The sequence below is a fragment of the Convolutriloba macropyga genome, chromosome 5, assembly GCF_964194025.1.
Source record: "Convolutriloba macropyga chromosome 5, txConMacr16.3, whole genome shotgun sequence".
Classification (NCBI taxonomy): Eukaryota; Metazoa; Xenacoelomorpha; order Acoela; family Convolutidae; genus Convolutriloba; species Convolutriloba macropyga.
In genome coordinates, this window is record NC_134472.1 from 50,424,308 (window position 1) to 50,450,550 (window position 26,243).

The 26,243-nt window shown below is 34.0% G+C and overlaps 1 protein-coding gene across 1 annotated transcript in view; it reads right to left on the reverse strand.

The window, feature by feature from the left end:
* Positions 1 to 26,243, reverse strand: part of LOC142340404 (uncharacterized) — a 141,283-nt gene that overhangs the window by 23,115 nt on the left and 91,925 nt on the right. The window contains exons 22-28 of the mRNA XM_075390982.1: positions 25,772 to 25,820; positions 25,679 to 25,703; positions 24,987 to 25,097; positions 18,041 to 18,153; positions 13,732 to 13,763; positions 13,110 to 13,241; positions 856 to 972 (exon numbers count right to left, since the gene is read on the reverse strand). Coding sequence (XP_075247097.1) covers positions 856 to 972; positions 13,110 to 13,241; positions 13,732 to 13,763; positions 18,041 to 18,153; positions 24,987 to 25,097; positions 25,679 to 25,703; positions 25,772 to 25,820 — 579 coding nt within the window. The remainder of the gene's footprint in view (positions 1 to 855; positions 973 to 13,109; positions 13,242 to 13,731; positions 13,764 to 18,040; positions 18,154 to 24,986; positions 25,098 to 25,678; positions 25,704 to 25,771; positions 25,821 to 26,243) is intronic.

Consider the following 26,243-nt stretch of genomic DNA (forward strand, 5'->3'; position numbering starts at 1 on the left):
AGAATTAGTTCCAATTTTCGACATTTTTCGTCATAATTCTCAACAAAAAAAAATGCTTCATATCCACAAAACTGTAACCACGTGTTAACTTAAAATCGCTCAAGTAATAGCGGTATCTTAAATACCCTCTTGAGGCAGTAAAACGAAATAATGGTAAAAAAATCGTTGAAAATTAGACCAAAAATCAGCAAAATACATGAAAATAATCCGAATTAGCATAAAATTTATATTATAAGTTTTCAGAAACCTTCAAACCACTACTAAACCCAGCCTAAAATTAAAAGCAAATCATTACCAAACCTCTTAACCAATAAAAAGAGAAATGAACTGCTTTTAAATGCCGCACATGAACAAAAAATTTCGCTCGCTTACCGAATTTTTTTTCACACCTCAATTTCTCGCTCTCTAGAAAACAGCGATATGAACAAAAATCCACTCTCTTTTCGCTTCACTCTTCATTTTGTTCAGCAATAAAATCACTCCAAATTTTTTCACGTGTTTCATTTCCCGCTTCAAAATTCACTCCAAAAAATTGATTAAAAAAAGGACTTCTCCAATACTCCTCTTCGAGTCGTAATAAAAAAAGACAGAGCACCAATACAATCCAATTCTTGGATTGTGAAAAACCACGCTGTTATCAATTAGTAAAACTACGGATTTATTGAATTTTTTTACCAGTTAAGTATATTTTTTCACTCAACTACAAGTTGTTAAAATTTATTCTGGAAAACAGTGGCAACTACGAAAGCATACTCCACAAAACTGCTGTACATTTTGTAACGTAATTCTTGGTTTAATTTTCATTATATGACTCATTTTTCAATATTTTTTTGAAAGAAAAAATTTTGTTCATACCCCGAAGTTTTGGATTCTGTTGATTCTTTATCGAAGTCTGACTTTGGTTGTGTTTTGGTGGTGCTGGCCAGCTGCTCCTTTTCTGGGGCTACTGCCCCCGCATAATCCGTCAGCGCACTATAACACAGGATGAGTTAGTAGTACTAAATTGATGTACTAAATGTATTAAACATAGTTGTTAAGTGTTATAAGACTTGTGCAGAATTTCGGCCAATTATTATTTTTTCAACGGATAAGTGGCAATAAAATCAATTCACTGCATGTCTAACAAAAATCACCGCGTTCAGCGCATTTTGTACATTTTGAAGAGTTTTTATTGCTCACACCTTGGCCCAGTAACAGCTAGACGGCAGTAAAACAAAGATTTCTCAAAATTCAAAAAAAAACAAACATGTTTTCAAAATTTTTAACTAAATAGCTTTGCAAATCTGGGGGGGGGGGGGGGGGGGGGGGGGGGTGTTTATGTTGAATTTTAGTGGTTTTTTATTGGTGCATTAAGTTTGATTATCGCCCAAGTTCTGATTGAAATTTTAGTGATGTGCAAAACCTGTTGTTTTTTTGTAGACATGTCTCAAAACTAAGAAGTTGCGATCAACTATCTGATTATATTGCGGTCTCTATGTTCGGGGGGACTATATGCTCAATTAAGTTTTTTTCTGTTCAGTCAAATATGGCCGATCGAAATGTTTATCCAAGAGAATTGCGATTCGTGAAATCCCGTTCAGTGCTGCGTACAGAACTAATGCACGTATTGAAAAATTTATCGCTTACGAGCAGTTGTCGAAGTTAAAAAGTTTTGTGATAATTTGACTTTTCACATACGGTTTGTTCACATTTATGGTAATTTTTTGTCAAGTTATGTTAATTTGGGCTCCATTATGTTAATATATATAGAAAATTTTGGTGCTTTGTAGCCGTGAAGCAATAATCGAACTGTTATTGGTCTTATCGTAATGTTTTAAAATTAAACACATTTGGATTAGAATCCAACTTCGTCAGTTTTAGAAAGATTTCATTTTCACGTGTAGCCGTTTGACTTCTGTTTTGCATTTATTCTCAGAGTGAAAACCAAGATGCCAGTATTTCATTGATCAAACATATTGTCTGAATTGGTGCGTGGGCAATTAGAGATATTTTACTTTGATGCTACTTGTTTCCAACAAAATTATTAAATTTCTCCAATTTTGATCTTTACTTGTTCTTTAGGTTGTGTTGTTACTTTGTGTCAAAGCAGAGATTTTCATTAATTTGATGTAAGTGAACCTGTATCTGTTGACATCTTATGGTATTGATTAGTTTGTTTTCGTAAAATTTTGGTGAAAAAGTTGTTTTGATTAAAAGGTTGTTTTTTTTCTGTAGTTTTATCAACGTATGGACAATCAAATATCTCATTAATTGATACAATTTCCCAAGCTAGCCCTTTTTGTTTGCAGATCACCGTTAAAAATTTTTTTGATAATGAGATTAATTCTTTTCATGGAACTAAAAATGACCTTTAGGTTCCGTTTTTTTGTCGATGTTGTTGTTGCCTCGCGCTTTAATTCCATCTGTTAAAGTCTATGTAATCAAATAATGTAGTAAATTCTAATAAAAAATTTGCTTTGAATTATATCGAATTGACGCTTGTTCTGACGCTTGTTTTATGACTTGACAATATTTGTTTTTCCCCAATGTCTTATAACTCTGAATGATTGTTAAGAAGTGCGATGGGCAGTCAAACGAGGCATAGGTGCAGTTTCTGAATGTGTTCATCTGATAGCTTGTTGCTTAGGATCCAGGTTTTACAAATGTCAAAAGAATTTTGATAGATATATCAATTCTGTATTGTTGTTTATGTTGAATTTTAGTGGTTTTTTATTGGTGCATTAAGTTTGATTATCGCCCAAGTTCTGATTGAAATTTTAGTGATGTGCAAAACCTGTTGTTTTTTTGTAGACATGTCTCAAAAATAAGAAGTTGCGATCAACTATTTGATTATATTGCGGTCTCTATGTTCGGGGGGACTATATGCTCAATTAAGTTTTTTTCTGTTCAGTCAAATATGGCCGATCGAAATGTTTATCCAAGAGAATTACGAATCGTGAAATCCCGTTCAGTGCTGCGTACAGAACTAATGCACGTATTGAAAAATTTATCGCTTACAAGCAGTTGTCGAAGTTAAAAAGTTTTGTGATAATTTGACTTTTCACATTCGATTTGTTCGCATTTATGGTAATTTTTTGTCAAGTTATGTTAATTTGGGCTCCATTATGTTAATATATATAGAAAATTTTGGTGCTTTGTAGCCGTGAAGCAATAATCGAACTGTTATTGGTCTTATCGTAATGTTTTAAAATTAAACACATTTGGATTAGAATCCAACTTCGTCAGTTTTAGAAAGATTTCATTTTCACGTGTAGCCGTTTGACTTCTGTTTTGCATTTATTCTCAGAGTGAAAACCAAGATGCCAGTATTTCATTGATCAAACATATTGTCTGAATTGGTGCGTGGGCAATTAGAGATATTTTACTTTGATGCTACTTGTTTCCAACAAAATTATTAAATTTCTCCAATTTTGATCTTTACTTGTTCTTTAGGTTGTGTTGTTACTTTGTGTCAAAGCAGAGATTTTCATTAATTTGATGTAAGTGAACCTGTATCTGTTGACATCTTATGGTATTGATTAGTTTGTTTTCGTAAAATTTTGGTGAAAAAGTTGTTTTGATTAAAAGGTTGTTTTTTTTCTGTAGTTTTATCAACGTATGGACAATCAAATATCTCATTAATTGATACAATTTCCCAAGCTAGCCCTTTTTGTTTGCAGATCACCGTTAAAATTTTTTTTGACAATGAGATTAATTCTTTTCATGGAAATAAAAATGACCTTTAGGTTCCGTTTTTTTGTCGATGTTGTTGTTGCCTCGTGCTTTAATTCCATCTGTTAAAGTCTATTTAATCAAATAATGTAGTAAATTCTAAGCAAAATATTGCTTTAAATTATATCGAATTGACGCTTGTTCTGACGCTTGTTTTATGACTTGACAATATTTGTTTTTCCCCAATGTCTTATAACTCTGAATGATTGTTAAGAAGTGCGATGGGCAGTCAAACGAGGCATAGGTGCAGTTTCTGAATGTGTTCATCTGATAGCTTGTTGCTTAGGATCCAGGTTTTACAAATGTCAAAAGCATTTTGATAGATATATCGATTCTGTATTGTTGTTTATGTTGAATTTTAGTGGTTTTTTATTGGTGCATTAAGTTTGATTATTGCCCAAGTTCTGATTGAAATTTTAGTGATGTGCAAAACCTGTTGTTTTTTTGTAGACATGTCTCGAAAATAAGAAGTTGCGATCAACTATCTGATTATATTGCTGTCTCTATGTTCGGGGGGACTATATGCTCAATTAAGTTTTTTTCTGTTCAGTCAAATATGGCCGATCGAAATGTTTATCCAAGAGAATTGCGATTCGGGAAATCCCGTTCAGTGCTGCGTACAGAACTAATGCACGTATTGAAAAATTTATCGCTTACAAGCAGTTGTCGAAGTTAAAAAGTTTTGTGATAATTTGATTTTTCACATTCGTTTTGTTCACATTTATGGTAATTTTTTGTCAAGTTATGTTAATTTGGGCTCCATTATGTTAATATATATAGAAAATTTTGGTGCTTTGTAGCCGTGAAGCAATAATCGAACTGTTATTGGTCTTATCGTAATGTTTTAAAATTAAACACATTTGGATTAGAATCCAACTTCGTCAGTTTTAGAAAGATTTCATTTTCACGTGTAGCCGTTTGACTTCTGTCTTGCATTTATTCTCAGAGTGAAAACCAAGATGCCAGTATTTCATTGATCAAACATATTGTCTGAATTGGTGCGTGGGCAATTAGAGATATTTTACTTTGATGCTACTTGTTTCCAACAAAATTATTAAATTTCTCCAATTTTGATCTTTACTTGTTCTTTAGGTTGTGTTGTTACTTTGTGTCAAAGCAGAGATTTTCATTAATTTGATGTAAGTGAACCTGTATCTGTTGACATCTTATGGTATTGATTAGTTTGTTTTCGTAAAATTCAAGTGAAAAAGTTGTTTTGATTAAAAGGTTGTTTTTTTTCTGTAGTTTTATCAACGTATGGACAATCAAATATCTCATTAATTGATACAATTTCCCAAGCTAGCCCTTTTTGTTTGCAGATCACCGTTAAAAATTTTTTTGATAATGAGATTAATTCTTTTCATGGAACTAAAAATGACCTTTAGGTTCCGTTTTTTTGTCGATGTTGTTGTTGCCTCGCGCTTTAAATCCATCTGTTAAAGTCTATGTAATCAAATAATGTAGTAAATTCTAATCAAATTATTGCTTTAAATTATATCGAATTCACGCTTGTTCTGACGCTTGTTTTATGACTTGACAATATTTGTTTTTCCCCAATGTCTTATAACTCTGAATGATTGTTAAGAAGTGCGATGGGCAGTCAAACGAGGCATAGGTGCAGTTTCTGAATGTGTTCATCTGATAGCTTGTTGCTTAGGATCCAGGTTTTACAAATGTCAAAAGCATTTTGATAGATATATCGATTCTGTATTGTTGTTTATGTTGAGTTTTAGTGGTTTTTTATTGGTGCATTAAGTTTGATTATCGCCCAAGTTCTGATTGAAATTTTAGTGATGTGCAAAACCTGTTGTTTTTTTGTAGACATGTCTCGAAAATAAGAGGTTGCGATCAACTATCTGATTATATTGCGGTGTCTATGTTCGGGGGGACTATATGCTCAATTAAGTTTTTTTCTGTTCAGTCAAATATGCCCGATCGAAATGTTTATCCTAGAGAATTGCGATTCGGGAAATCCCGTTCAGTGCTGCGTACAGAACTAATGCACGTATTGAAAAATTTATCGCTTACGAGCAGTTGTCGAAGTTAAAAAGTTTTGTGATAATTTGAATTTTCACATTCGTTTTGTTCACATTTATGGTAATTTTTTGTCAAGTTATGTTAATTTGGGCTCCATTATGTTAATATATATAGAAAATTTTGGTGCTTTGTAGCCGTGAAGCAATAATCGAACTGTTATTGGTCTTATCGTAATGTTTTAAAATTAAACACATTTGGATTAGAATCCAACTTCGTCAGTTTTAGAAAGATTTCATTTTCACGTGTAGCCGTTTGACTTCTGTCTTGCATTTATTCTCAGAGTGAAAACCAAGATGCCAGTATTTCATTGATCAAACATATTGTCTGAATTGGTGCGTGGGCAATTAGAGATATTTTACTTTGATGCTACTTGTTTCCAACAAAATTATTAAATTTCTCCAATTTTGATCTTTACTTGTTCTTTAGGTTGTGTTGTTACTTTGTGTCAAAGCAGAGATTTTCATTAATTTGATGTAAGTGAACCTGTATCTGTTGACATCTTATGGTATTGATTAGTTTGTTTTCGTAAAATTCAAGTGAAAAAGTTGTTTTGATTAAAAGGTTGTTTTTTTTCTGTAGTTTTATCAACGTATGGACAATCAAATATCTCATTAATTGATACAATTTCCCAAGCTAGCCCTTTTTGTTTGCAGATCACCGTTAAAAATTTTTTTGACAATGAGATTAATTCTTTTCATGGAAATAAAAATGACCTTTAGGTTCCGTTTTTTTTGTCGATGTTGTTGTTGCCTCGCGCTTTAAATCCATCTGTTAAAGTCTATGTAATCAAATAATGTAGTAAATTCTAATCAAATTATTGCTTTAAATTATATCGAATTCACGCTTGTTCTGACGCTTGTTTTATGACTTGACAATATTTGTTTTTCCCCAATGTCTTATAACTCTGAATGATTGTTAAGAAGTGCGATGGGCAGTCAAACGAGGCATAGGTGCAGTTTCTGAATGTGTTCATCTGATAGCTTGTTGCTTAGGATCCAGGTTTTACAAATGTCAAAAGCATTTTGATAGATATATCGATTCTGTATTGTTGTTTATGTTGAGTTTTAGTGGTTTTTTATTGGTGCATTAAGTTTGATTATCGCCCAAGTTCTGATTGAAATTTTAGTGATGTGCAAAACCTGTTGTTTTTTTGTAGACATGTCTCGAAAATAAGAGGTTGCGATCAACTATCTGATTATATTGCGGTGTCTATGTTCGGGGGGACTATATGCTCAATTAAGTTTTTTTCTGTTCAGTCAAATATGCCCGATCGAAATGTTTATCCTAGAGAATTGCGATTCGGGAAATCCCGTTCAGTGCTGCGTACAGAACTAATGCACGTATTGAAAAATTTATCGCTTACGAGCAGTTGTCGAAGTTAAAAAGTTTTGTGATAATTTGAATTTTCACATTCGATTTGTTCACATTTACGGTAATTTTTTGTCAGGTTATGTTAATTTGGGCTCCATTATGGTAATACATATATAGAAAATTTTGGTGCTTTGTAGCCGTGAAGCAATAATCGAACTGTTATTGGTCTTATCGTAATGTTTTAAAATTAAACACATTTGGATTAGAATCCAACTTCGTCAGTTTTAGAAAGATTTCATTTTCACGTGTAGCCGTTTGACTTCTGTTTTGCTTTTATTCTCAGAGTGAAAACCAAGATGCCATTATTTCATTGATCAAACATATTGTCTGAATTGGTGCGTGGGCAATTAGAGTTATTTTACTTTGACGCTACTTGTTTCCAACAAAATTATTAAATTTCTCCAACTTTGCTCTTTACTTTTTTCTTTATGTTGTGTTGTTACTGTGTGTCAAAGCAGAGATTTTCATTTATTTTATTTAAGTGAACCTGTATCTGTTGACTTCTTGTGGTATTGATTAGTTTGTTTTCGTAAAATTTTAGTGAAAAAGTTGTTTTGAATAAAAGGTTGTTTTTTTTTCTGTAGTTTTATCACCGTATGGACAATCAAATATCTCATTAATTGCTACAATTTCCCAAGCTAGCCCTTTTTGTTTGCAGATCACCGTTAAAATTTTTTTTGATAATGAGATTAATTCTTTTCATGGAAATAAAAATGACCTTTAGGTTCCGCTTTTTGGCGATATTGTTGTTGCCTCGCGCTTTAATTCCATCTGTTAAAGTCTATGTAATCAAATAATGTAGTAAATTCTAATCAAAAATTTGCTTTAACTTGTATCGAATTGACGCTTGTTCTGACGCTTGTTTTATGACTTGACAATATTTGTTTTTCCCCAATGTCTTATAACTCTGAATGATTGTTAAGAAGTGCGATGGGCAGTCGAACGAGGCATAGGTGCAGTTTCTGAATGTGTTCATGTGATAGCTTGTCGCTTAAGATCCGGGTTTTACAAATGTCAAAAGAATTTTGATAGATATATCGATTCTGTATTGTTGTTTATGTTGAATTTTAGTGGTTTTTTATTGGTGCATTAAGTTTGATTATCGCCCAAGTGGTTTTTTAATCTGATTGAAATTTTAGTGATGTGCAAAACCTGTTGTTTTTTTTGTAGACATGTCTCAAAAATAAGAAGTTGCGATCAACTATCTGATTATATTGCGGTCTGATTATATGTTCGGGTTTGATAATTGAAATTAATTGTTTTCATAGCAATTTTCAGGTTCCATTTGTTTTTGTCGATATTGTTGCTGCGCTTTAATTCCATCTATTAAAGTCGATGTAATCAAATCATTTGGTAATGTTAATTGAAAAATTGATATTGAATTGACGCTTGTTGTGTAAAGTTTTTATGATTTGACAGTATCTGTTTTCCCCAATTTCTTATCTTTTTTACTGATTGTTAACAAGTGCAATAAGCAGTCTAAAGAAGCATAGGCGAATTTTCTGAATCGGTTTTTGAGTGTTAATTAATCTGATTAAGGAAAAATTATCGCCGAGTCTTACTGAAGCGAATTTGCTAAATTTCAGTTCTTTCATTATGATGTGTTGAGTTTGATTATTGCCTAAATCATTATTGAAATTTTAGTGATCTGAGAAAACTTGTTGTTTTTTGTAGACTTCTCTCAATAATAGGAAGTTCTGATCAGCTATCTGATTATATTGAGTCTAACTATTTTGTGATTTCAGAATGCAGTGGGTTTTTTTGACTAAAATTTTATATTTTCAAAGATTTCTCTAATTTTGCTGAGTCGCACCTTAAGTTTGATGTTATTCACGTGCACAGTTCTAGCGTAGTGGATATGCGATTCGATGTTTTCTGTTTTTTAGCATTACTTGGTGGGACACAACAAACAACTTCAACAATTAATTTGAAGCTTATTTATAATTTTAATATTAAGAGAATCGTCTGTATGTTCGGTTTCGTAGATTCGCTGTTTGGTTTCAAACATATAATGGTTTCGTCGGTGTATGCGTCCCGAAGATTCGTTATAAATAGCTGCACAGCGATAGCTGTGGCTATTATTGCACTTCTCTTGGTTTTGTTACAATTCAAAGAATTTGAATTGTATTGGGGCGCTGTCGTTTTACGACTCGAAGAGGAGTATTGGAGAAGTCCTTTTTTTTTAAATCAATTTTATTGGAGTGAATTTTGAAACGGGAAATGAAACACGTGAAAAAATTTGGAGTGATTTGTGTGCTGAACAAAAGTGAAAAGCGGAGCGAAAAGAGAGTGCCTTTTGTTTATATCGTTGTTTTCTAGAGAGTGAGAAATTGAGGTGTAAAAAAAAATTTTAAGCGAGCGAGATTTTTTGTTCACGTGCGGAGTTTTGAAGCAGTTTTTTTTTCATTTTTTGGTTGAGATTTTGTTATGATTTCGTTTTATTTTTAGAGTGGATTCGGCAGTGGTTTGAAGGTTTCTGAAAATTTATATGGATTTTATGCTAATTCGGATGTTTTTCATGTATTTTGCTGATTTTTGGGCTAATTTTTGCGATTTTTTGACGATTGTTTTGTTTTACAGCCTCAAATGTCTATTGAAAAGACACCTATGACTTGTGCATTTTATAGATAACAATTGGTTACAGTTTTGTGGATGTGAAGCATTTTTTTGTTGAGAAATAGCGAACCTATATATCTTTTTTTGCAGTTTTTCGTTTTTTTCCCGTTTTTAGACGAGTTTCTAGACCAACTATGACTCGCATATTGTTCTGCGAGAATCTGGATGCCATTTTACCTGAAGGGATTTTGTCTTTGGATTTTGTGCTTTTTTAATATTAAAGAAATTATAACTTTTCCCAGTTTTTTAGATCAAGTTGTTTGTAAGAGCTTATTTTGTCATGATTTGGCTTCAAGTACCCTTAAAGAATTCTTTTAAAAGGTTTCAGTAGAAACTTGTTGTTTTGGTGAAATAATTTGGACAGAAATAGTTATTTTGGGATCTCAATTTATGACAAAATTTAATCCGATTTTTTTAATCATTTTTAACAGATTTGATTTTCCTGTTTCTACTTTTTCGTTTTATGGTTCTGTTTCAAGATAACCATAAATAAATGTAGGCAGGTTTTGTGAGATAAGTAGTTGGATGGCGTTTAATTGGATATTCACTTCGAGTCGATTCCAGAAATCTTCCGGCTATGTTTTTTCACATTTTCCGGCTATGTTTTTTCTCATCTTCCGGCTAAGATCTGTTCACACATTTTTATGATTTTTGAAGTCAAATTGGAGTGGTGATTTTGGTCACGCCGAAACAGGAAGTGGAGCGAAACAGCGAGTGGTTTTGCGGCGTGAAATTTTTTTCACTCTCATTGTAAAGTAGAGTGAGAAAACGGTGTTTGAACAAAAATTCGCTTTCTCGCTAGTGGTTTTTGTTCACATGGGGCAATTTCACTTTGATTTTTACTGTTTTTTTGATTTTTTGGATCGGATTTTTTTCCAAATGGTTTTTCCAATACATTCATAGTGCATTCCAGTTCTAGTTTTTTTGTTTTGTCAATGAAAATTCTTTGAATTGTACGTCAGGACTTGTCCTGCTATGTTTTTTTTATGACGTCACATATGACGTTCCAACCACTTCAAATCTGCTTTTTGTTCATTCGTTCATGCAATTTCAACGGAAGTGCGTGCGTGACGTCGTTTTTCGCTCTTAGTGGAGCGAGTTTTTTATTCATTTGCGTGATTTAACTTTTGGTCACACTTGATTTACCTCTTTCTCAAAAAATGACTTCCTCACTTTGAAATTGCCTTTTATTTACATTAATTCGAAGAGATAAGGTCAAATGGGTGTGTGTCATTCTAAATGAAAGTTATTAGAGAGCAACTAATAGAGGCAGCAAAAACTTACACAGATTTTTAATCAAAATATAACATATCAGCCTTCAATGAAAAGACGAATTTTTTTGGTCTTCTTTTTTACTGTTTTTTTTTTGAGACTGCAGATCTACAAAGCTATTGCGGCTATTTTCTGGCAATCTGCCAGCTATGTTATTCTGTTTCTTTGACTCGTCAAAAAGCAAAAAAGTTCAATTTAAAACATAAGAATTTGTTTATTTTTTTGAGCTTCTCGTTTTTGGCTTAAAATGTAGTCAATGATTTGATAGCCTCCTAATCGCGGGAACTTCAAACCTAGCTTTTCGAAAAAAACTAACTGTGAAATTTGATTGACTTCGTTCTTTTGCTCATTTATAACAAATTACTGATTGTAAATATTTGTTTGCCTTTAAAGTTCAAATATCAACGGACTTGATGATCAATGAGATAGATTCATTTCGTTGAATCTACGCAAAACTTTGACATGATCATGAGATATCAACTGCTTAAGTAATTGTTTCTAATGAATTCACGTTGTTTGAAACCGACCATACCAACAGTTTTGTACTTCTTAAACCAACATACCAAATCCAAGACGTGAACATTCAGAAGAAGATTTTTTTACGTTCACAGTGAACAATTTCTGAACTAGGTTTGAAGTAAAACAGTTTGAATTTCTGTGACTCCTCATTAGGCATGGCCGTTGTTGGAACAACATTATTTTTCTCTGTTTAATCGTTTTTTTCTACTTTACATTACATATAACATATATACAAGAAAACACAGTCAGAAACAGAGACAGAAAGATTGGCTTGCGGGCCATAAGATACAGAGAGCAACAGCATTATCAAGCTAAGGCGTTACACAAAGTCCTTGACTATATATGCGCAAAAATGAACCACATAATCTAAAAACGGTTAGAATCGCCAAAGACTGAGTGTCTTCAGAATCTCAAAAATAACAACAATTATTGAAAACAATGAAATAATGTAGCAATCTTGTTGGAATCAACGACAGACAAAGCAAGAACGCGAAAACTGAAGAAAACAGATAAAAAACAGAAATTTGAAAAATATGGCGCCACACTGAAATTTTTTTTACAAATACAAGACGAAGCCATTAACGAAAGCATATCAGAGAGCTTTAAGAGCCATTGAAAAAATTTTTAGCACTTCTAATGGCTGAAAAAAGGACTGGAACTGCAAATGAACGCAAGATTCACAAATTCAATGAAACTTTCAAGACCAAATGATATCTCAGTCAAAGAAAATTTTAACTAAAAGTTGGAGCTGATCAGTTAACTAAAATTACGCAGCATAAGAACACCAATAAGAGTTTTTGTGGTTCTTGAGACTAAGAGACAACAAATCGAGCAACAAAAACTCGAAAAACTCAAAATTTCGATAATATTTGTCTAAAAGATTGAAAGTCAAAGTCACAGAGAGGATCAGTTTTGAGCTGAAACAGTTAAAATGATTTAAAAATTTCACACCAGCAAACTATAAGATCTGTCCCCAATGAGAGTATTTGATGAGAAAACCACTCGGCAAAAACTCAAACATTTAATAAGATCCATTTATGTATTATTAGCCACCGATGAAACTGTAATAATTGTACTAGCTGAAAAGACGACGGGAAAAACAATTTTTCAACAAATTTTCATGATATCAAATAGTGCCACGGTAAAGAAAACAGAAATAGCATTAGCTAACCGTCGATGAGTTCAATCAATTGCTCAATTGCCTATAGGCACTATTAGAACACATATGTATCACATTAATAGCACTCAAGAGAAGAAAGGCTGAAAACAGCTACCAAAACCAGGAAAACACTTGAAAATTTGATTGTTCAACTCCAACTTCTCATTTCCTATTTAAAGGTAATGGGGAAAAACGCGCTTCAAAACCACTCGCTTTTTCCTTTGCTGCTCCAACGTGATTAAAATCAGCACTCTAATTTGGCTTCTCACTGACGAGAAAAAAAACGAAAAAAATGTGAACAGATCTTTAAAAAAAGACAAAAAACCCAAGAGCACGGCAATATAGCTCCGCTAAGCTTACGGCTTCGCAGCCAAAAAATGACTTGCTCCTTGCCTTAGTGTACTGAAAAAACAACTAGGTTTACCTTGCTTCGTCGTCTGCATCTACGATTACTTCCTTCTCAGGGCGTTTTCTTCTCCTAGGAGTTCTTGGGGTGCTGAGGTGACCAGAAGAGCCTGCAACAGGCAACTCTGGATCTCTCGCTTCTCCATCGTCGCTGAAACACAAAATTCATTGTTATTTGTTTGCAATTATATCTCCAAGGCTACGTACGATTGTAGAATTCTCAGGCTGGTCTCCTGATGGAATGGCCACGTTTTCTATATCCACACCGACCCAGTGCTATCATTTATAAATGATTGTTCTTTTTTCCCCAGCGAATCTTTAAGTAAAATTTCATACGTAGATTATCCAGGAGAAAAAAAAAGAAGAATAATTCATGAATTAAAACTCAAATGGGTTGCAGAAATTCCGTTTCGAGTTCCCAAACTGAAGTCACCCGTGATCAGACCATCTTGAGAGCGCAAGTTAGCATGGAGCGTTCGGGTTACGGTTCGAGAGTCTTGGACATCGATTCGCAAAAGCATGATTGATAAATTTCTTTTGCACACAATTACATTTGGCATCTAATAATTTGAAGAATTCAATGAGAAGTGATACCAAAATAGAGACTTTGCAGAGAAACAGAGAAATAGAGAAAAACTAACGGTTCATTTGTGATGTTTATCACCCTGTCGTGCTGCAATCAATCAACAGCCACACTATCTATTGTTTATAAATTGAGATATGGCTCCAAAACATCTAATGAATATTAGACCACCTATATACAAGTTCATTCAGTACTCTAACAAAACAGTATACAGCTCTAATAGCACTCTATAGACTTTGTTATCCTCTGAGAGTAGTACTCTAAGAAGTACAAAAAGATAATAAATTTTTATATCGAAAATTGGTTTCTCAAGTCAAGAGAAAATTCCAAATTGTTTTTAGGAAAATTCTAACTCACGCCGTTTAATCTGGTTTTTGCTAGGATTTGTGCAGCCTAATTGTCCTTCCCGTGAAATCAATAAATCAATAGAAGAACAGATCTGTAAAACTCAGTGACGGAACATTTCTATGATTTTTTCTAAAGATTCCAACTTTTTCAATCAAAATTGACAGAAAATTCAAACTTGAAGAGCGCAAATTAAAAGTTTCTAATGTGATGCCTCGATTTTAGTCAACATTAAATTTTCAATCCAAATAATATATTTTGCTTCAGTACAAAGCAAAAGAATAAAAACAGTAAACTAGTTGTAGTCTACGTCTTGACTGGACTTTAGTGTAGTAGTGAGTCTAGATCTGATGTTTTCAAATCGAGCATCCAAAGTCTCATTTTTAAGAGCTGAAAATTTTTTGAGGAGCAAATGTTGAAATACCAAAGATATTGAGAGAAAAAAACATAACCGACTAAACGTCGGAAGAACTGCTCTCGAACGACCACTGGAGCTCTAATCAATTGCAGCCTGCTTCAGTCGGGTGGGGGGGGATCCTAAATGGGACTAAAAAGTTCAATAGTGTGCTTCAAATAGCCACATTAGAGGTTAACATATGCCACTATTAAGATTTAAAGTGAAAAATGACGCCAATTTCGGCGCACTTTTCATTTGACTTTCAGTATAAAATTGCCGCCAATTGAGTTCAGCTGCTTCAAATTGTGATTAAGAGAGAGTTTTAGATCACGCGAATCGCAAAAGTCAAGGGTGTAAAAGTAACACAAAAATTCAAAAATGTCAAGCGAAAATTTTGCATAAAAAAGGCACACACGTTTACAATAATTGCTATGAACTTCGTTCAAGAGCAATTAATAATTTAAATAATTAATTAGACATGAAGTTTGTCTCGTAACTATCTTTTTTAAACTGATTACTAGTTTCCCAACGTGTAATTCTTCTACTCTGAGAGAAACTAAAATCTTAAAATCATTTCTTTGCTGAACTTTTTTGTTTGAAAAATTCTTCGTGTTGCAGAAAAGTTTCTTCAACTGTTTTCTTCTAAAATTGCTCAAAAGCAGTTATTTGAGGTTATTGCGTTTTGCTCAAATACATAGGCTGTCTAAAGCAGATAAAGAACCTTTTTTAATGCTTCATTGATTAGTTCCTCGCTTAAATTCAACCCAGTTTTACCTCCTCTCAACTCTCCCTATCACAATTGCCGAAACGTTCATACAAAAGCAGTTCTCTAATTTTTACTCTCCCCATAATTTTAGTGCCATTAGAAGCTCAGATGACGACCAATTTGTAAATAGTGATGCTATTGTGTCATGATGTCTGTTGATCAATTCTCAGGGTGATAAGAGCTGCAACTCTTGTTATCATATCTAGAATTGATTTTAAACTTTTGACGCTTTATATTGATAATTATAGTGCAGTCGCGATGTTCAAACTCAAAAACCGCAGGGAAACCAAAGTTGTATGCGTACGCAACAAATTGCGTCTAAACAAATCCTTTTATTCCCCTAAAAATAAAATTAAGAGGGATTTGATTGGAAGAATTCCAAAAAATACATGATATTTCTCAAATTCTATTATCTTTTGGCGAGAGCAGGATGTTGTCAGGATTAATCAGGTGGAAACGATGCAAATGTTAGAGGACAATAGGGTAAAAACAATAAACAATGCCAAACAAGGGGGCAATAAAGTGAAATTGATGTCAGACGTGGGCAGTTTCAAAAATGAACTCACATGTAATGTGTAATTTCGATGAGAAGTCTTTAGTTTTTTGGCTGTTATTTTAAAATTCCTTCAGCATAGAAGTCTGAGTTCTTGCTTGTCACAAGTGGGTCGCCAAAAAATGAAAATGCGCTCCTGTTAACCATTTCTGCTGCCAAAATGTCAGCAATCGTTAAGCAATTACAGTATACTAAAAAGCCGATCTGAGAGCTCCTCAAGTGATCTGTTCCTAAAGAGCTAACTTTGTCGCTGCGAAATTTGAATTAAGTTCGATTTTGAGCATAGGCAGCATTTTCCGAAGAAAAAATTGCTGCAAATGGTAGTATTGCTGATACTACAGCTGCTGGTTACTTGTCTAACTATAGAGCCAAAGTTACCGAGAAGACGGGAAAAGCAGCGTTCGGAAGCGTAGCTCAGGTGTTTCTGGACAAAAAGGGAAAACCACCTGCAATTTAGCGGATACCTTGAACGCTTACAGCAAGGTAGAAAAATTTCCCACCTCACCACATGGTGTCATCGTGTCTTTTCATAAAAAAACAAATTGAGTGAAAGTTACGGAAATCTCCAAAAAAAGAAGATTTGACAAAATTTTAAAGATTATTGGTTAAATAACATAATTTACATCCTCAGAAAAACTCTTGATAAAAAAAACAATTTTTGCCGTAAGTTTTGAGCTAAGTGACTTTTATAAGTTTGCACATACAAAATTTTTTTGCTGGGTCTTTCCAGTGCAACAACTGTTTATATCAACAAAAACAACACTGTTTAGTAGCATCAATACCACTCTGAGTTTGCTCATTTTCGTACAGTTGTTCAGGAGAAATCATTAAAAACCTGAACATTGCCTCAAATGTTCTGGAAAATTTTCGTGCAAAGCTGTGGAAAATACGGCTTTTTTGCTATAAAATGCAGATTGCAATTGCTTGTGGATTCAAATTCACTTGAGATCTTACAGTAGCAAGCCACTGGACACAGATGTTTTTAGAACATCTGTGGTGGAAAAACGTTGAACTCAATGAATCTATTTGCACCATTTGAACTATTGACCTCCAAATCCCTATCCAGAAGAGTGTCCACTTGGATATCAGACCCTTCTTTTTGCTATGCAGCCGATTTTATATTAGTAACAAGCTTCACTTCAGCGTGAGAGCAGTAGAGATCACTCAAAAATGAAGAACGAATGCGTGAAAAAGTCACTTGGTAAGTCAAAGAATGTTCTAGAAGAAAAGCGCAAAAAAGTTCAAGCAAAAATTTGCATAAAAAAGATTAACGCTTTTACAATAATTGCTGTGAACTTCGTTCAAGAGCAATTAAAATTAAAGTTTCTTACCAGGAATTTAGAGAAAAATATGTGTATAGAAACAAGAGTCGAGAACTTCAATAAATGCATGGGAAAGTAAGTTTCCGACTGAGAGTTTCCCGAATTGCAGCTCCTGACAAATTTCCTGTCAAGAAAAGTCCCAAATGTATTTTTTGAGAAGAGTATTCGGAATCCTAGCGCGAAGAGTAGGAATCGTTGCACCGGGGTTACAATTTATTCTTTATTTATTCTTTTCAAATAAAACTCGTAGCCTTCGACTACTAAAAATATTTCTTTGTTCTTGGACGAAACGATAGTCTTTAACAGATATCACGCTGAGCAGGAGTTGAAATTGGACACGTAATGTGTTTTTGGTTGATGTTTCGTTGCTATTTTCTATTGTCATTTTCCGGTTAATCGTTAACGTTCTCAATGTTTTAATTGCTTTATTCCTTTTTTAGGGAATATCGACAGTTTCTTTGAATCTCTAATAATTGTCGAGCAATCAAGATCGAAGATTAGTTTTTTAAATTATATTACTGAATTGCGGAAAATTTAGTTAGGTAACACTTATTTTTCACCCTTTAGGCCTTTTACCTCGATTTCTATTATTATCTTCAATATCGGTGAAACATTTCCAATTACTCACGTTATGAGCGTCTTAAAATCGGGGTAAAAATTGCAGGGTGATGTTCAGTAATGCGAGTGTTAGAAAATTGAGGTTACGTTGCAGGGGGGTTAAAGCAACAAGGCTGAAAAACTAGACACCACCGTTACCCCCTTCTCTTACCTTATTTTTGATGAATTTCGGGGGTAGTTTTCACATGGGAAAGACCAGTTAAGTTAAGTTTAATTTATCTAAATAGATTGACATCATTGAAGGCTTCAACGAGATGAAGATTAAGATCTGCAACAGTTTCAAAATAAGAATACATTTTTAAGATTTTAATGTCAGCAATCTCGGCTCAGCGTTTGGGGTGTACCTACAAAATTGTGAGCTACAACCTTGTATTTGGGTGGGTCCGGGGCAAAACCTTTGAGACTCTGTTGACTCTTTCTCCGTCTTCTCGTGCCCCCTTGACTTCCATCGGACCCACTGGAAGACTGCAAGGTCCCAGCTACAAATTGTGTAATAAAGATTATTTCCCAGTTTGAAAGCCAAACATGAACCTTTGTAATTATACTAGGTCATAAATGATTGCATGGTTTCTGAGTAGTAGTACACGGATAAATTTATTTAAAGTTCCAAAAGGCTCTAGTTGCTGCCCTCTAAAACCCAAATTAATGAAGTTGAGAAGCAAATCAAAAATGATTTTTCGGATCTTTTCCGTTTGTGCCCTCCAAGCTTAGTGGGCGCATATTATTTGCACCCCCCAGAGGCACTTGCCATATTTTTACATAATGATTTTACTGTGTAATGGCACGTGCTCTGCAACTGGGGGCGCATAACGTACTGGGGGGGAACAAACGGAAAAGATCCTAGTTTTCTTTGAACTGAGAATGGGATATATATTACCTGTATGAATCTTAGTTCGCCAACAGTTTTGACTAATTTTCACATTTCTTTCCAAATTGTACAATTTTTTCAATTTTGAAAAATAAAATTATCACAGTTAGCAAGATGTGCTTCATTGTGTTTTTTAAATTAAAAAAGCACGAATTAATCTGCTTGTTTGAATTACAACGTAACAAAATTAAATAATCTTGAACTAAAACGTATATATTTTTGCTTTCTCATGCGAGTATTTGAGTTGCCTTTGATACAGTCCGACGTATTAGAGGCGTTTCATTTGCAGCACTTTCAATTGCACGCCAATCAGATAGTTTTTTGAAATTATGGTTCGAAATAAATGAAGTGTCCTGTTCGCCACGTAGTGGTTATTGAGTACCCGCTGTGGGCTCTAATCGCTGACTAATGCACCATAGAGACAAAGAAACCTACGGCAAGTCTACGATCAGAGATGGAGATACTAACTTAGTCTATTTTATTGAGTTTAAGCTCCAAGGTAGCTTGAAGACGTATTTTCTTTAGCTAAATGTTGATATCGCGCATGATAGTTCGAGTAGGTTTCCTACAATCTTTGGATGACACGCTAGTTTTATGTTCTTGCCCTAGAGCAAATATAAGATACACGAGCGATTGGAAAGTTTCTCGAGATAACTGTTTGCTACTGCTAAGGAAAGTGCCATTTTATCACGAGGTCTTTTCATAATGTCATCGTATCGAAGGAGTCCGGTGACGCCAGTTACCTCCGATGCCAGTTATATTTCTGAGGGCAACAAAAAACAGTAGTAAGCCATAAATTTTTGATAAAAAAGCAAAGAAAGAGTATACTCCAATGTTGAAAAAGCACAACCTTCATCAAGAGTGGACTTAGTCTAGAAAAATTGTGGCAGATATTAGCTGACTTCAAAAAAGACGTCTGACATAGAAAGCTTATCGAGAAAGTTGATTTTTGTTCCGAGCCCTCTTGAGGAGAGGAGGAAATTAATACTCAAATGCGTTTTTTGTTCAGTCAATCTTGACCGAGTGATGTGAGTGGTATCATTAAAAAGCCCGTCCAGCTTAATACATGGAAGTAAATTTTATTCACATCTTCCGGAATTTTTCCCAAAATTTCATTAATTTTGTTAAAAATGCGAAAAATGTTAAAAAATAGCACAGTTGATTTTTCTTAAAGACAAAAAAGTATTGTTGACTATTTTTATTTAATTTTTTTGGCTAAACCTTTGGCTAAATATTTCAAAAATCAGCCTTTTTCATCCGAAGATTGACCGAATTCAGCTTCTTTAGTCCACTTCAATTGAATTTGACGAAAGAACACAACCAAAACCAACTAACGCAATCTTTGTAAACTATAAAGGGAGCTACTCCTACTTCCACTTCCATTGAGAGTGGTCTGGAGTTAAAATTTAGCCGTTGGCTGTTAACTTTACACTTTAGTTTTTAGTTTTGACGTTTTATCAAACAAATTACTTAGATCTATGACATTCGAAATAATTGAGTTCTCCTAATGGACAAACAGCAATAACAAAGCCGGTTTTAATCGAATCTTGGACTATACAATCAAAAAACAAATCGGGTTGTAATCAGTCGCTTTTTCAAAAAGGTTTTCAAAAATTGAAAGAAATTTCCTGGATGATGACAGGTCTCGTTAGTTTTTCATTGGGAAACATGTGCTTTTGATCTGATTTGAGTAGATACATGATGGCATCATGACTTTGAATACAATTTTCTTTCCAAAACAAAAAAAAAATTCAACTTTGTATGTTTGTTTTTTTTACTATTTTTATTTAGTCTCCTTAGTTACAGAACACATGTAAAAATTTTGTCGTCGAAGGAAGGTGCAAGTGAACAAAATTTTTTGTTTTTAAAGATTTCGGTATGAATTTACGGATTTTTCACAAAAAAAGTAAACTAATTTTGGTTTTTGTCTATACTTGACTTTTTGTCTGGAGCCCTAAAACTTAATCTGAATAATAAATGTTCTAAAGTGCTTCCTTTAAACGATTAAACGAACCTATTCGATTGTTTCAATTTGTAGCTAATGGCGTTCTTGACTTTGAAAATAATTGTTTTAGAAAAAAAAAACAAACTTTTACCTAATTTTAGTGTTTTTTCTCCATTTTAGTCGACTTTCTGCCTACTCTCATTAATTAGAGGGCGCATAGCACAATATTGGCGTTCAATGAATGCAACAAGGAACCAAGGAGTCAGCTTAACATATTTTTGGGGGCAAAATATGGCTTTACAGCTTCGACAGTCTTTTCTCGCAACTTTTAATTGAACTTTCATTTGTTTTCTCTATTTTTGTTCATTTTGTGACCGTAAAGAAGTAGAATAATGACAGGTCATAATGCCCTCCTATAGTAGCGTTTATGAGTTTTAACATATTGTATGTTTTCAATTGCTATCTGATGGTTTTTATTACTTTAATATTAATTGTTTTTAAAAACTTAGGCAAATTTTTTTTAAACTTTGCTGTTCCTTGCTCTGTTTTGACTAATTGTCCCTGAAGCTATATATGGAGCAGTTCCAGGAGATGTTTTAGTAGGTTCAGTGTTCTGTGACTCTGTTTTGACCTTTTTAAAATGTTTTTTTTTACAAGTCATCTAAAGTTTTGGGTGTCATTAATGTTTGTTGTCATTGTTGTTTGATTTTGCTGTTCCTCTTGACTTGTTTTCCTAATAATGGCTGATATCATCATTTTATTTTGGCTTTTTTTACTTCATTGAGTTATTTGCGTAGGAGGTGATCTTTTTGTTCATACATAATTTTTTTGAAAAACACTTGAATTTTTGGGGTTTTTTAAATCTGTTCTTAATTTGGTAGACATTTATGCCAAAATGCGGACGAGATGGGTCGGAACTTTGGTGGAACTTCTATACGGAGCCTGTATATGATCAGATTGACTAGGCTGGACAGTTCAACTCGGGCAGTTCAAGAGTATCAGTTGTTCATTTGTATCAGTGGTCAATTTTTATCCACGTTCTGTTGTCAAAGCAACACTTCAATCAAAGTAACGGTCATATTTCTAACACATTTTTAAGTTAATTTTGAAAAGGTAAATTTGGGCTAATAAGCATTTCAAAGAGCCCTCAACAATACAAGCCGGAGAAAACGACTTTTTTCCTATAACTTAACAAACTATAAATCAACAATCTACAAGAGTTGCAATTCAATTGATACAAAGCCCACCTTCTGCTATTTCTATTCGTGAGAAGAAAGAGCACAACCCAACTTGATTTTCAATTAAACGAAATTGGCATAAGTGAGTTTTAGACATAGATCTTTCTCTCCGATTTGTTTCCCTATCGGGTTGAACTGGCATATAACACAAAACAGATAACACAATACCTGAGGTCCCGTTTTGGGTTATCTGTAGCAAAACAAATCCAATTACATATTCAAAAAACAAAGCTTAGCAAATAGTTGCAAATTGAAATTGTAAAGCATTTGTAAGATCAATGAGGATATACAGTTACAGAAGCGAATAACAAAAAAATGTCCAGACAGATTTGGAACAGCTAAAACAAACTGGATGGTGTAAAGTATTCCCTATAATAATTGGCATAGCTGCTGTTACATTTAGTCCCCCGACCCGGACAGTGGTGGAGTACAATTTTCAGTCCGGTTTCCCGAAGAAATTGCTAACACCAATACAAATTAAAATCAAGATATCGTTGAAAACAATCTGAAGCAAGGAATCTACAAAACAAGTCTATCCATGGACGAAACTTTTAGCAAAGAATCAAGCTGCTACCTGGATTAGAAAAAAAAGTGACTCGTTCACAGAGTCGCAGAAACCTGGAGAAGCAGATTTTGTTATCTTCAGTTCAGTTGCAATAATTTTAACATACACGGCTGATTACCGAAAAATAGCCGCCATTGATTCCCATAACCAAGATTGTGATTGAAAGAAGAAAAAACTCGTGAAAAAATTTTTTTTACAAACAATTTCAAAGTGCGAACTATTTTGAAGGCCATTTGGAGCTGAACATACTCCTTCTTCGTAGTGAGACGACACAGGCGCTAATATCAATATCAATAAACATTAGATATGGTAACTAAGAACAAAATTCGAACAACAGGCATCCAAAATTGGGCTTTATGGGTTTATTCTGTTTCTATTTCTGATTCAGATTTTTGATACCGATTCTGTTCATTCCTTGTTTTGCTGAGGAACTGCTGTCTAAAAACACTTTTTAGCAGAATGAGAGAAGTGTGAAACTAGCCTAAAGAAGTCACGCAAAATGTTGAACATGTGAAAAAAGGTAAAGCAAAAAAATTTTAGTACAAAAAGTAAAAAATAGGAGCGCTATAATAGCCGGCTGAGAAGCTGACGCCGGCTGTTAATAATACAAACCAAATAAGGCTGGACAAATTGCTCTCAAACGACAAGCGGGGTAATTTATTTCAGAGGTGACTGTGGCCTAGATAATTTTCACGAAAAAATCGTCTTCAAACTTCGTTCGAGAGCACTTAAAAAGGAATACAAAGGAGCACAAATTTGAAAGCAATTTAGAAAAAAATTCTGAAAAAAGGTGAAACGTCCGGGCACTTTTACAGCTGAAATTTTGTTTATTCATTTTGGCCTATAGCTTGAAATAAAAGAAATTGTGCTAGCTTGGCAACAGCCCCAAAACAAGGAACTATTGACCGATGCACCTGTAGTTTTTTGGCGAAAAAAAATTTGTGTGCTATTCCCATTTTACTGTAAACACTGATGTGCGATGATGTCAAAGTTGCCGAAAAAATTTTAGATACTATTTCCGATAAACATTGCCACTAACACTTCGCGAAAGTAACAACGCAAAATATTATTTTAATTCGACGAAGTAAAAAAAACAGCAGGACAAGTCCTGGCGTACAATTCAGGATTTGCACGTACAACAAGAATTTTCATTGACTAAACAAAAAAACTAGACCTAGATCTATGAGTGAATTGGAAAATCCATTTCCAAAAAACAGACACATAGATGGCAGATTGCCGGAATAGCTGCGAAAGAATAGACCTGCGTGCCATATAATAGAGATAGAAACAGATACAGATCTAAATTGAAAAGAAATCGACGCCGCTCAAAAAACTAGGTAAAAAACATTCAGTGATAAATTAATCAAGCTTTTTAAAATCCATTCCGCAGAAGCCTCTTATTTGGTACCTTTACTGCACAAATGAGTTCCTTTGACCTTAAACAAATTCAAACTAAACTTAAGTTTTAAAGTGCAAAAGTCATTTTATTGAGTGAGGTAAGTCACGTATGATCAGAATCTAATCACGCTAATAACCAAAAAAACGTTTGCTAAAGCGAGTGAGCAATGACGTCACGCGCGCAAATGCCGTTAGTGAGATGAAGAAGTCATTCAGAAAATTTGACTTTTTCAGCTTTGCTGTGTGAACAAATGTAAAACGAAAAAAGAGCGTCAGACGACGAAACAAAAAAAAAAATAGCAGGACAAGTCCTGACGTACAATTCAAAGAAGTTTTATTGACTTAACAGAAAATTAGACCTAGAACGGACACTGAATGGATTGGGAAAACCATTTAGAAAAAAATATGATCCAAAAAATTGAAAAAACAGTAAAAACCAAAGTAAAATTGGCGCATGTGAAAAAAAATCACTAGCGAAAAAGCGAATTTTTGTTCAAACACCGTTTTCTCACTCTACTTTAAAATAAGAGCAAAGAAAATTCACACCGTAAAACCACTCGCATTTTTGCTCCATTTCCTGTTTCGGCGTGACCAAAATCACTACTCCAATTTGACTTCAGAAATCATGAAAATGTGTAAACACATCTTAAAAAAAAGACAGCGCCCCATTACAATTCAAATTCTTTGAATTGTAAAAAAAAATTAGGAGCGCTATGATAGCCGGCTGAAATGCTCAGGCGGCTGTTAATAACCAATGTACGCTGGGGTACAGCCGTGGCAATTAATTTGTGTGATGGTTTTATAACATATCTCAAATGAGTATAACTAGGCAGTCAGTCTTTTAATAATGCTTTCAACGAGATGAAAAATATCGTTTTTTGGTAATTTTGTCCTGACATCATCCTAAGTAATTTTTTAAACGAAACTCGAGATATCATCAAGTTCAGCCTGTTTCGTGGAAAATATTGGTTCCCAAAATAATCGAATTTTACATTCAGCGAATTAATGCAGTTTTCTGTCATTGTTAGCCATGGGACCGGTGGCATTTGTTTTTCACTCAAACCCTATTCAAACCCTTAACGGGGTGGGGTCACCGTTACGGAATTCAGAGAGGTACAGAAATCCCCTACCTCCTGCCGATTTCCGACTATTTCTGTCTGTTCATAAAGCTGACACCCGCAAAGTTGACACCAAGTCAACTTCAATATCGGGTGACCAAGCGTAATTGCATATCTAATTCGGTACTGATTCGGAACTGTGAGCATATTATTTCGTTGGACTATTGGACTTGAGTATACCTGAGTGGGCGCTGTGAGAGGATGGGTCGCGGAGATCATTAGTCGACTTGGTCTTTTTCAAGCTTCCACCTCCATCACCAAGCGTATGGGATTGATCATCACTCTCACAGTCTGAAAAACAAATGCTTTTTTCAATTTGATGTTGAATATGTTTCTGTCACGAACGCAATGACAATTCAATGTTAAAAACAATGCGATCGAGAGTTTTTTGTATATGTTTCAATCCAAGATACTTAAGTTCACAAGTTTGGTCTAGATTGCGTGACTCTGCTTACATTTCAACTGCTATGCTTTTTCTTAAAGACTGCAGCATAGTCACCCCGGAGTAAGGTACAATAGTAAGTCAGTTCTGAATCACAACATTTCAATAGAGTCAGAAAAACTATGAAAAAATTTTTTATAATGGCCATAAATTTTTCAAACAGAAGTTTTATTACTGATTTGTTTTATTGACAGAGTAAAGATTGACATGATCATACTAAAACTACAGGATTGAAATATCATGATTCAGCACGACTTACTGTGGTACCTTACTCCGGAACGTAATTAAAACCACGTGTCTGATTTGCAGTTTCTTGAGTGTTTTGTTATTTCCTTCGTTAAAAGATAATCTATTTGTAATTGAGACCGTCTAAGTTGAGGTCACAAAGACCTTAACAGAAGAAAAAGCGGTCCTAATATTGTTTATTCACCTGAATGATCGTGTAGCTTGAGAATCTAAATACCAAAACAAGTGAGCCTCCATCGAAATTCAAACGAAAATAATTAGAATTAGGAATTTTTACCTTTGCAGAAGGAGTAAGCGACCTAGACTTGGTTCGTTTCTCTATCAACCTGAAAACCATACCAGAATATGTCAACAGTTCGTTTCAACTGTTTCTCCATTATTGGGTATAAAAAGAAGGTAAAAATTAAAGGCTAAACGTAATAAAAATTTAGTTGAAATTTTCTTCAAGTTATAAACATACCCGGCAGATTGCCGCAAAATAGCCGCCGTTGATTCCAATAAGCATGATTGGGATTGAAAGAATAGACGATATTGAAAAAAAAGATTTCTGTACAAAAACATTTTTCAAGTCCGATTTATTTTGATGGCATTTCGTAGTTGAACATACTTGTTTCTTAGAGAAAGGCTACAGGGGCTACTATCAATAACAATAAGCATTAGAGATGGTAAATAAAACTTATAGGAACGACGTTCAAATAGCGGGCATCTAAGATTGGTCTTTATGGGTTTATCCCGTTTCTATTTCTGAC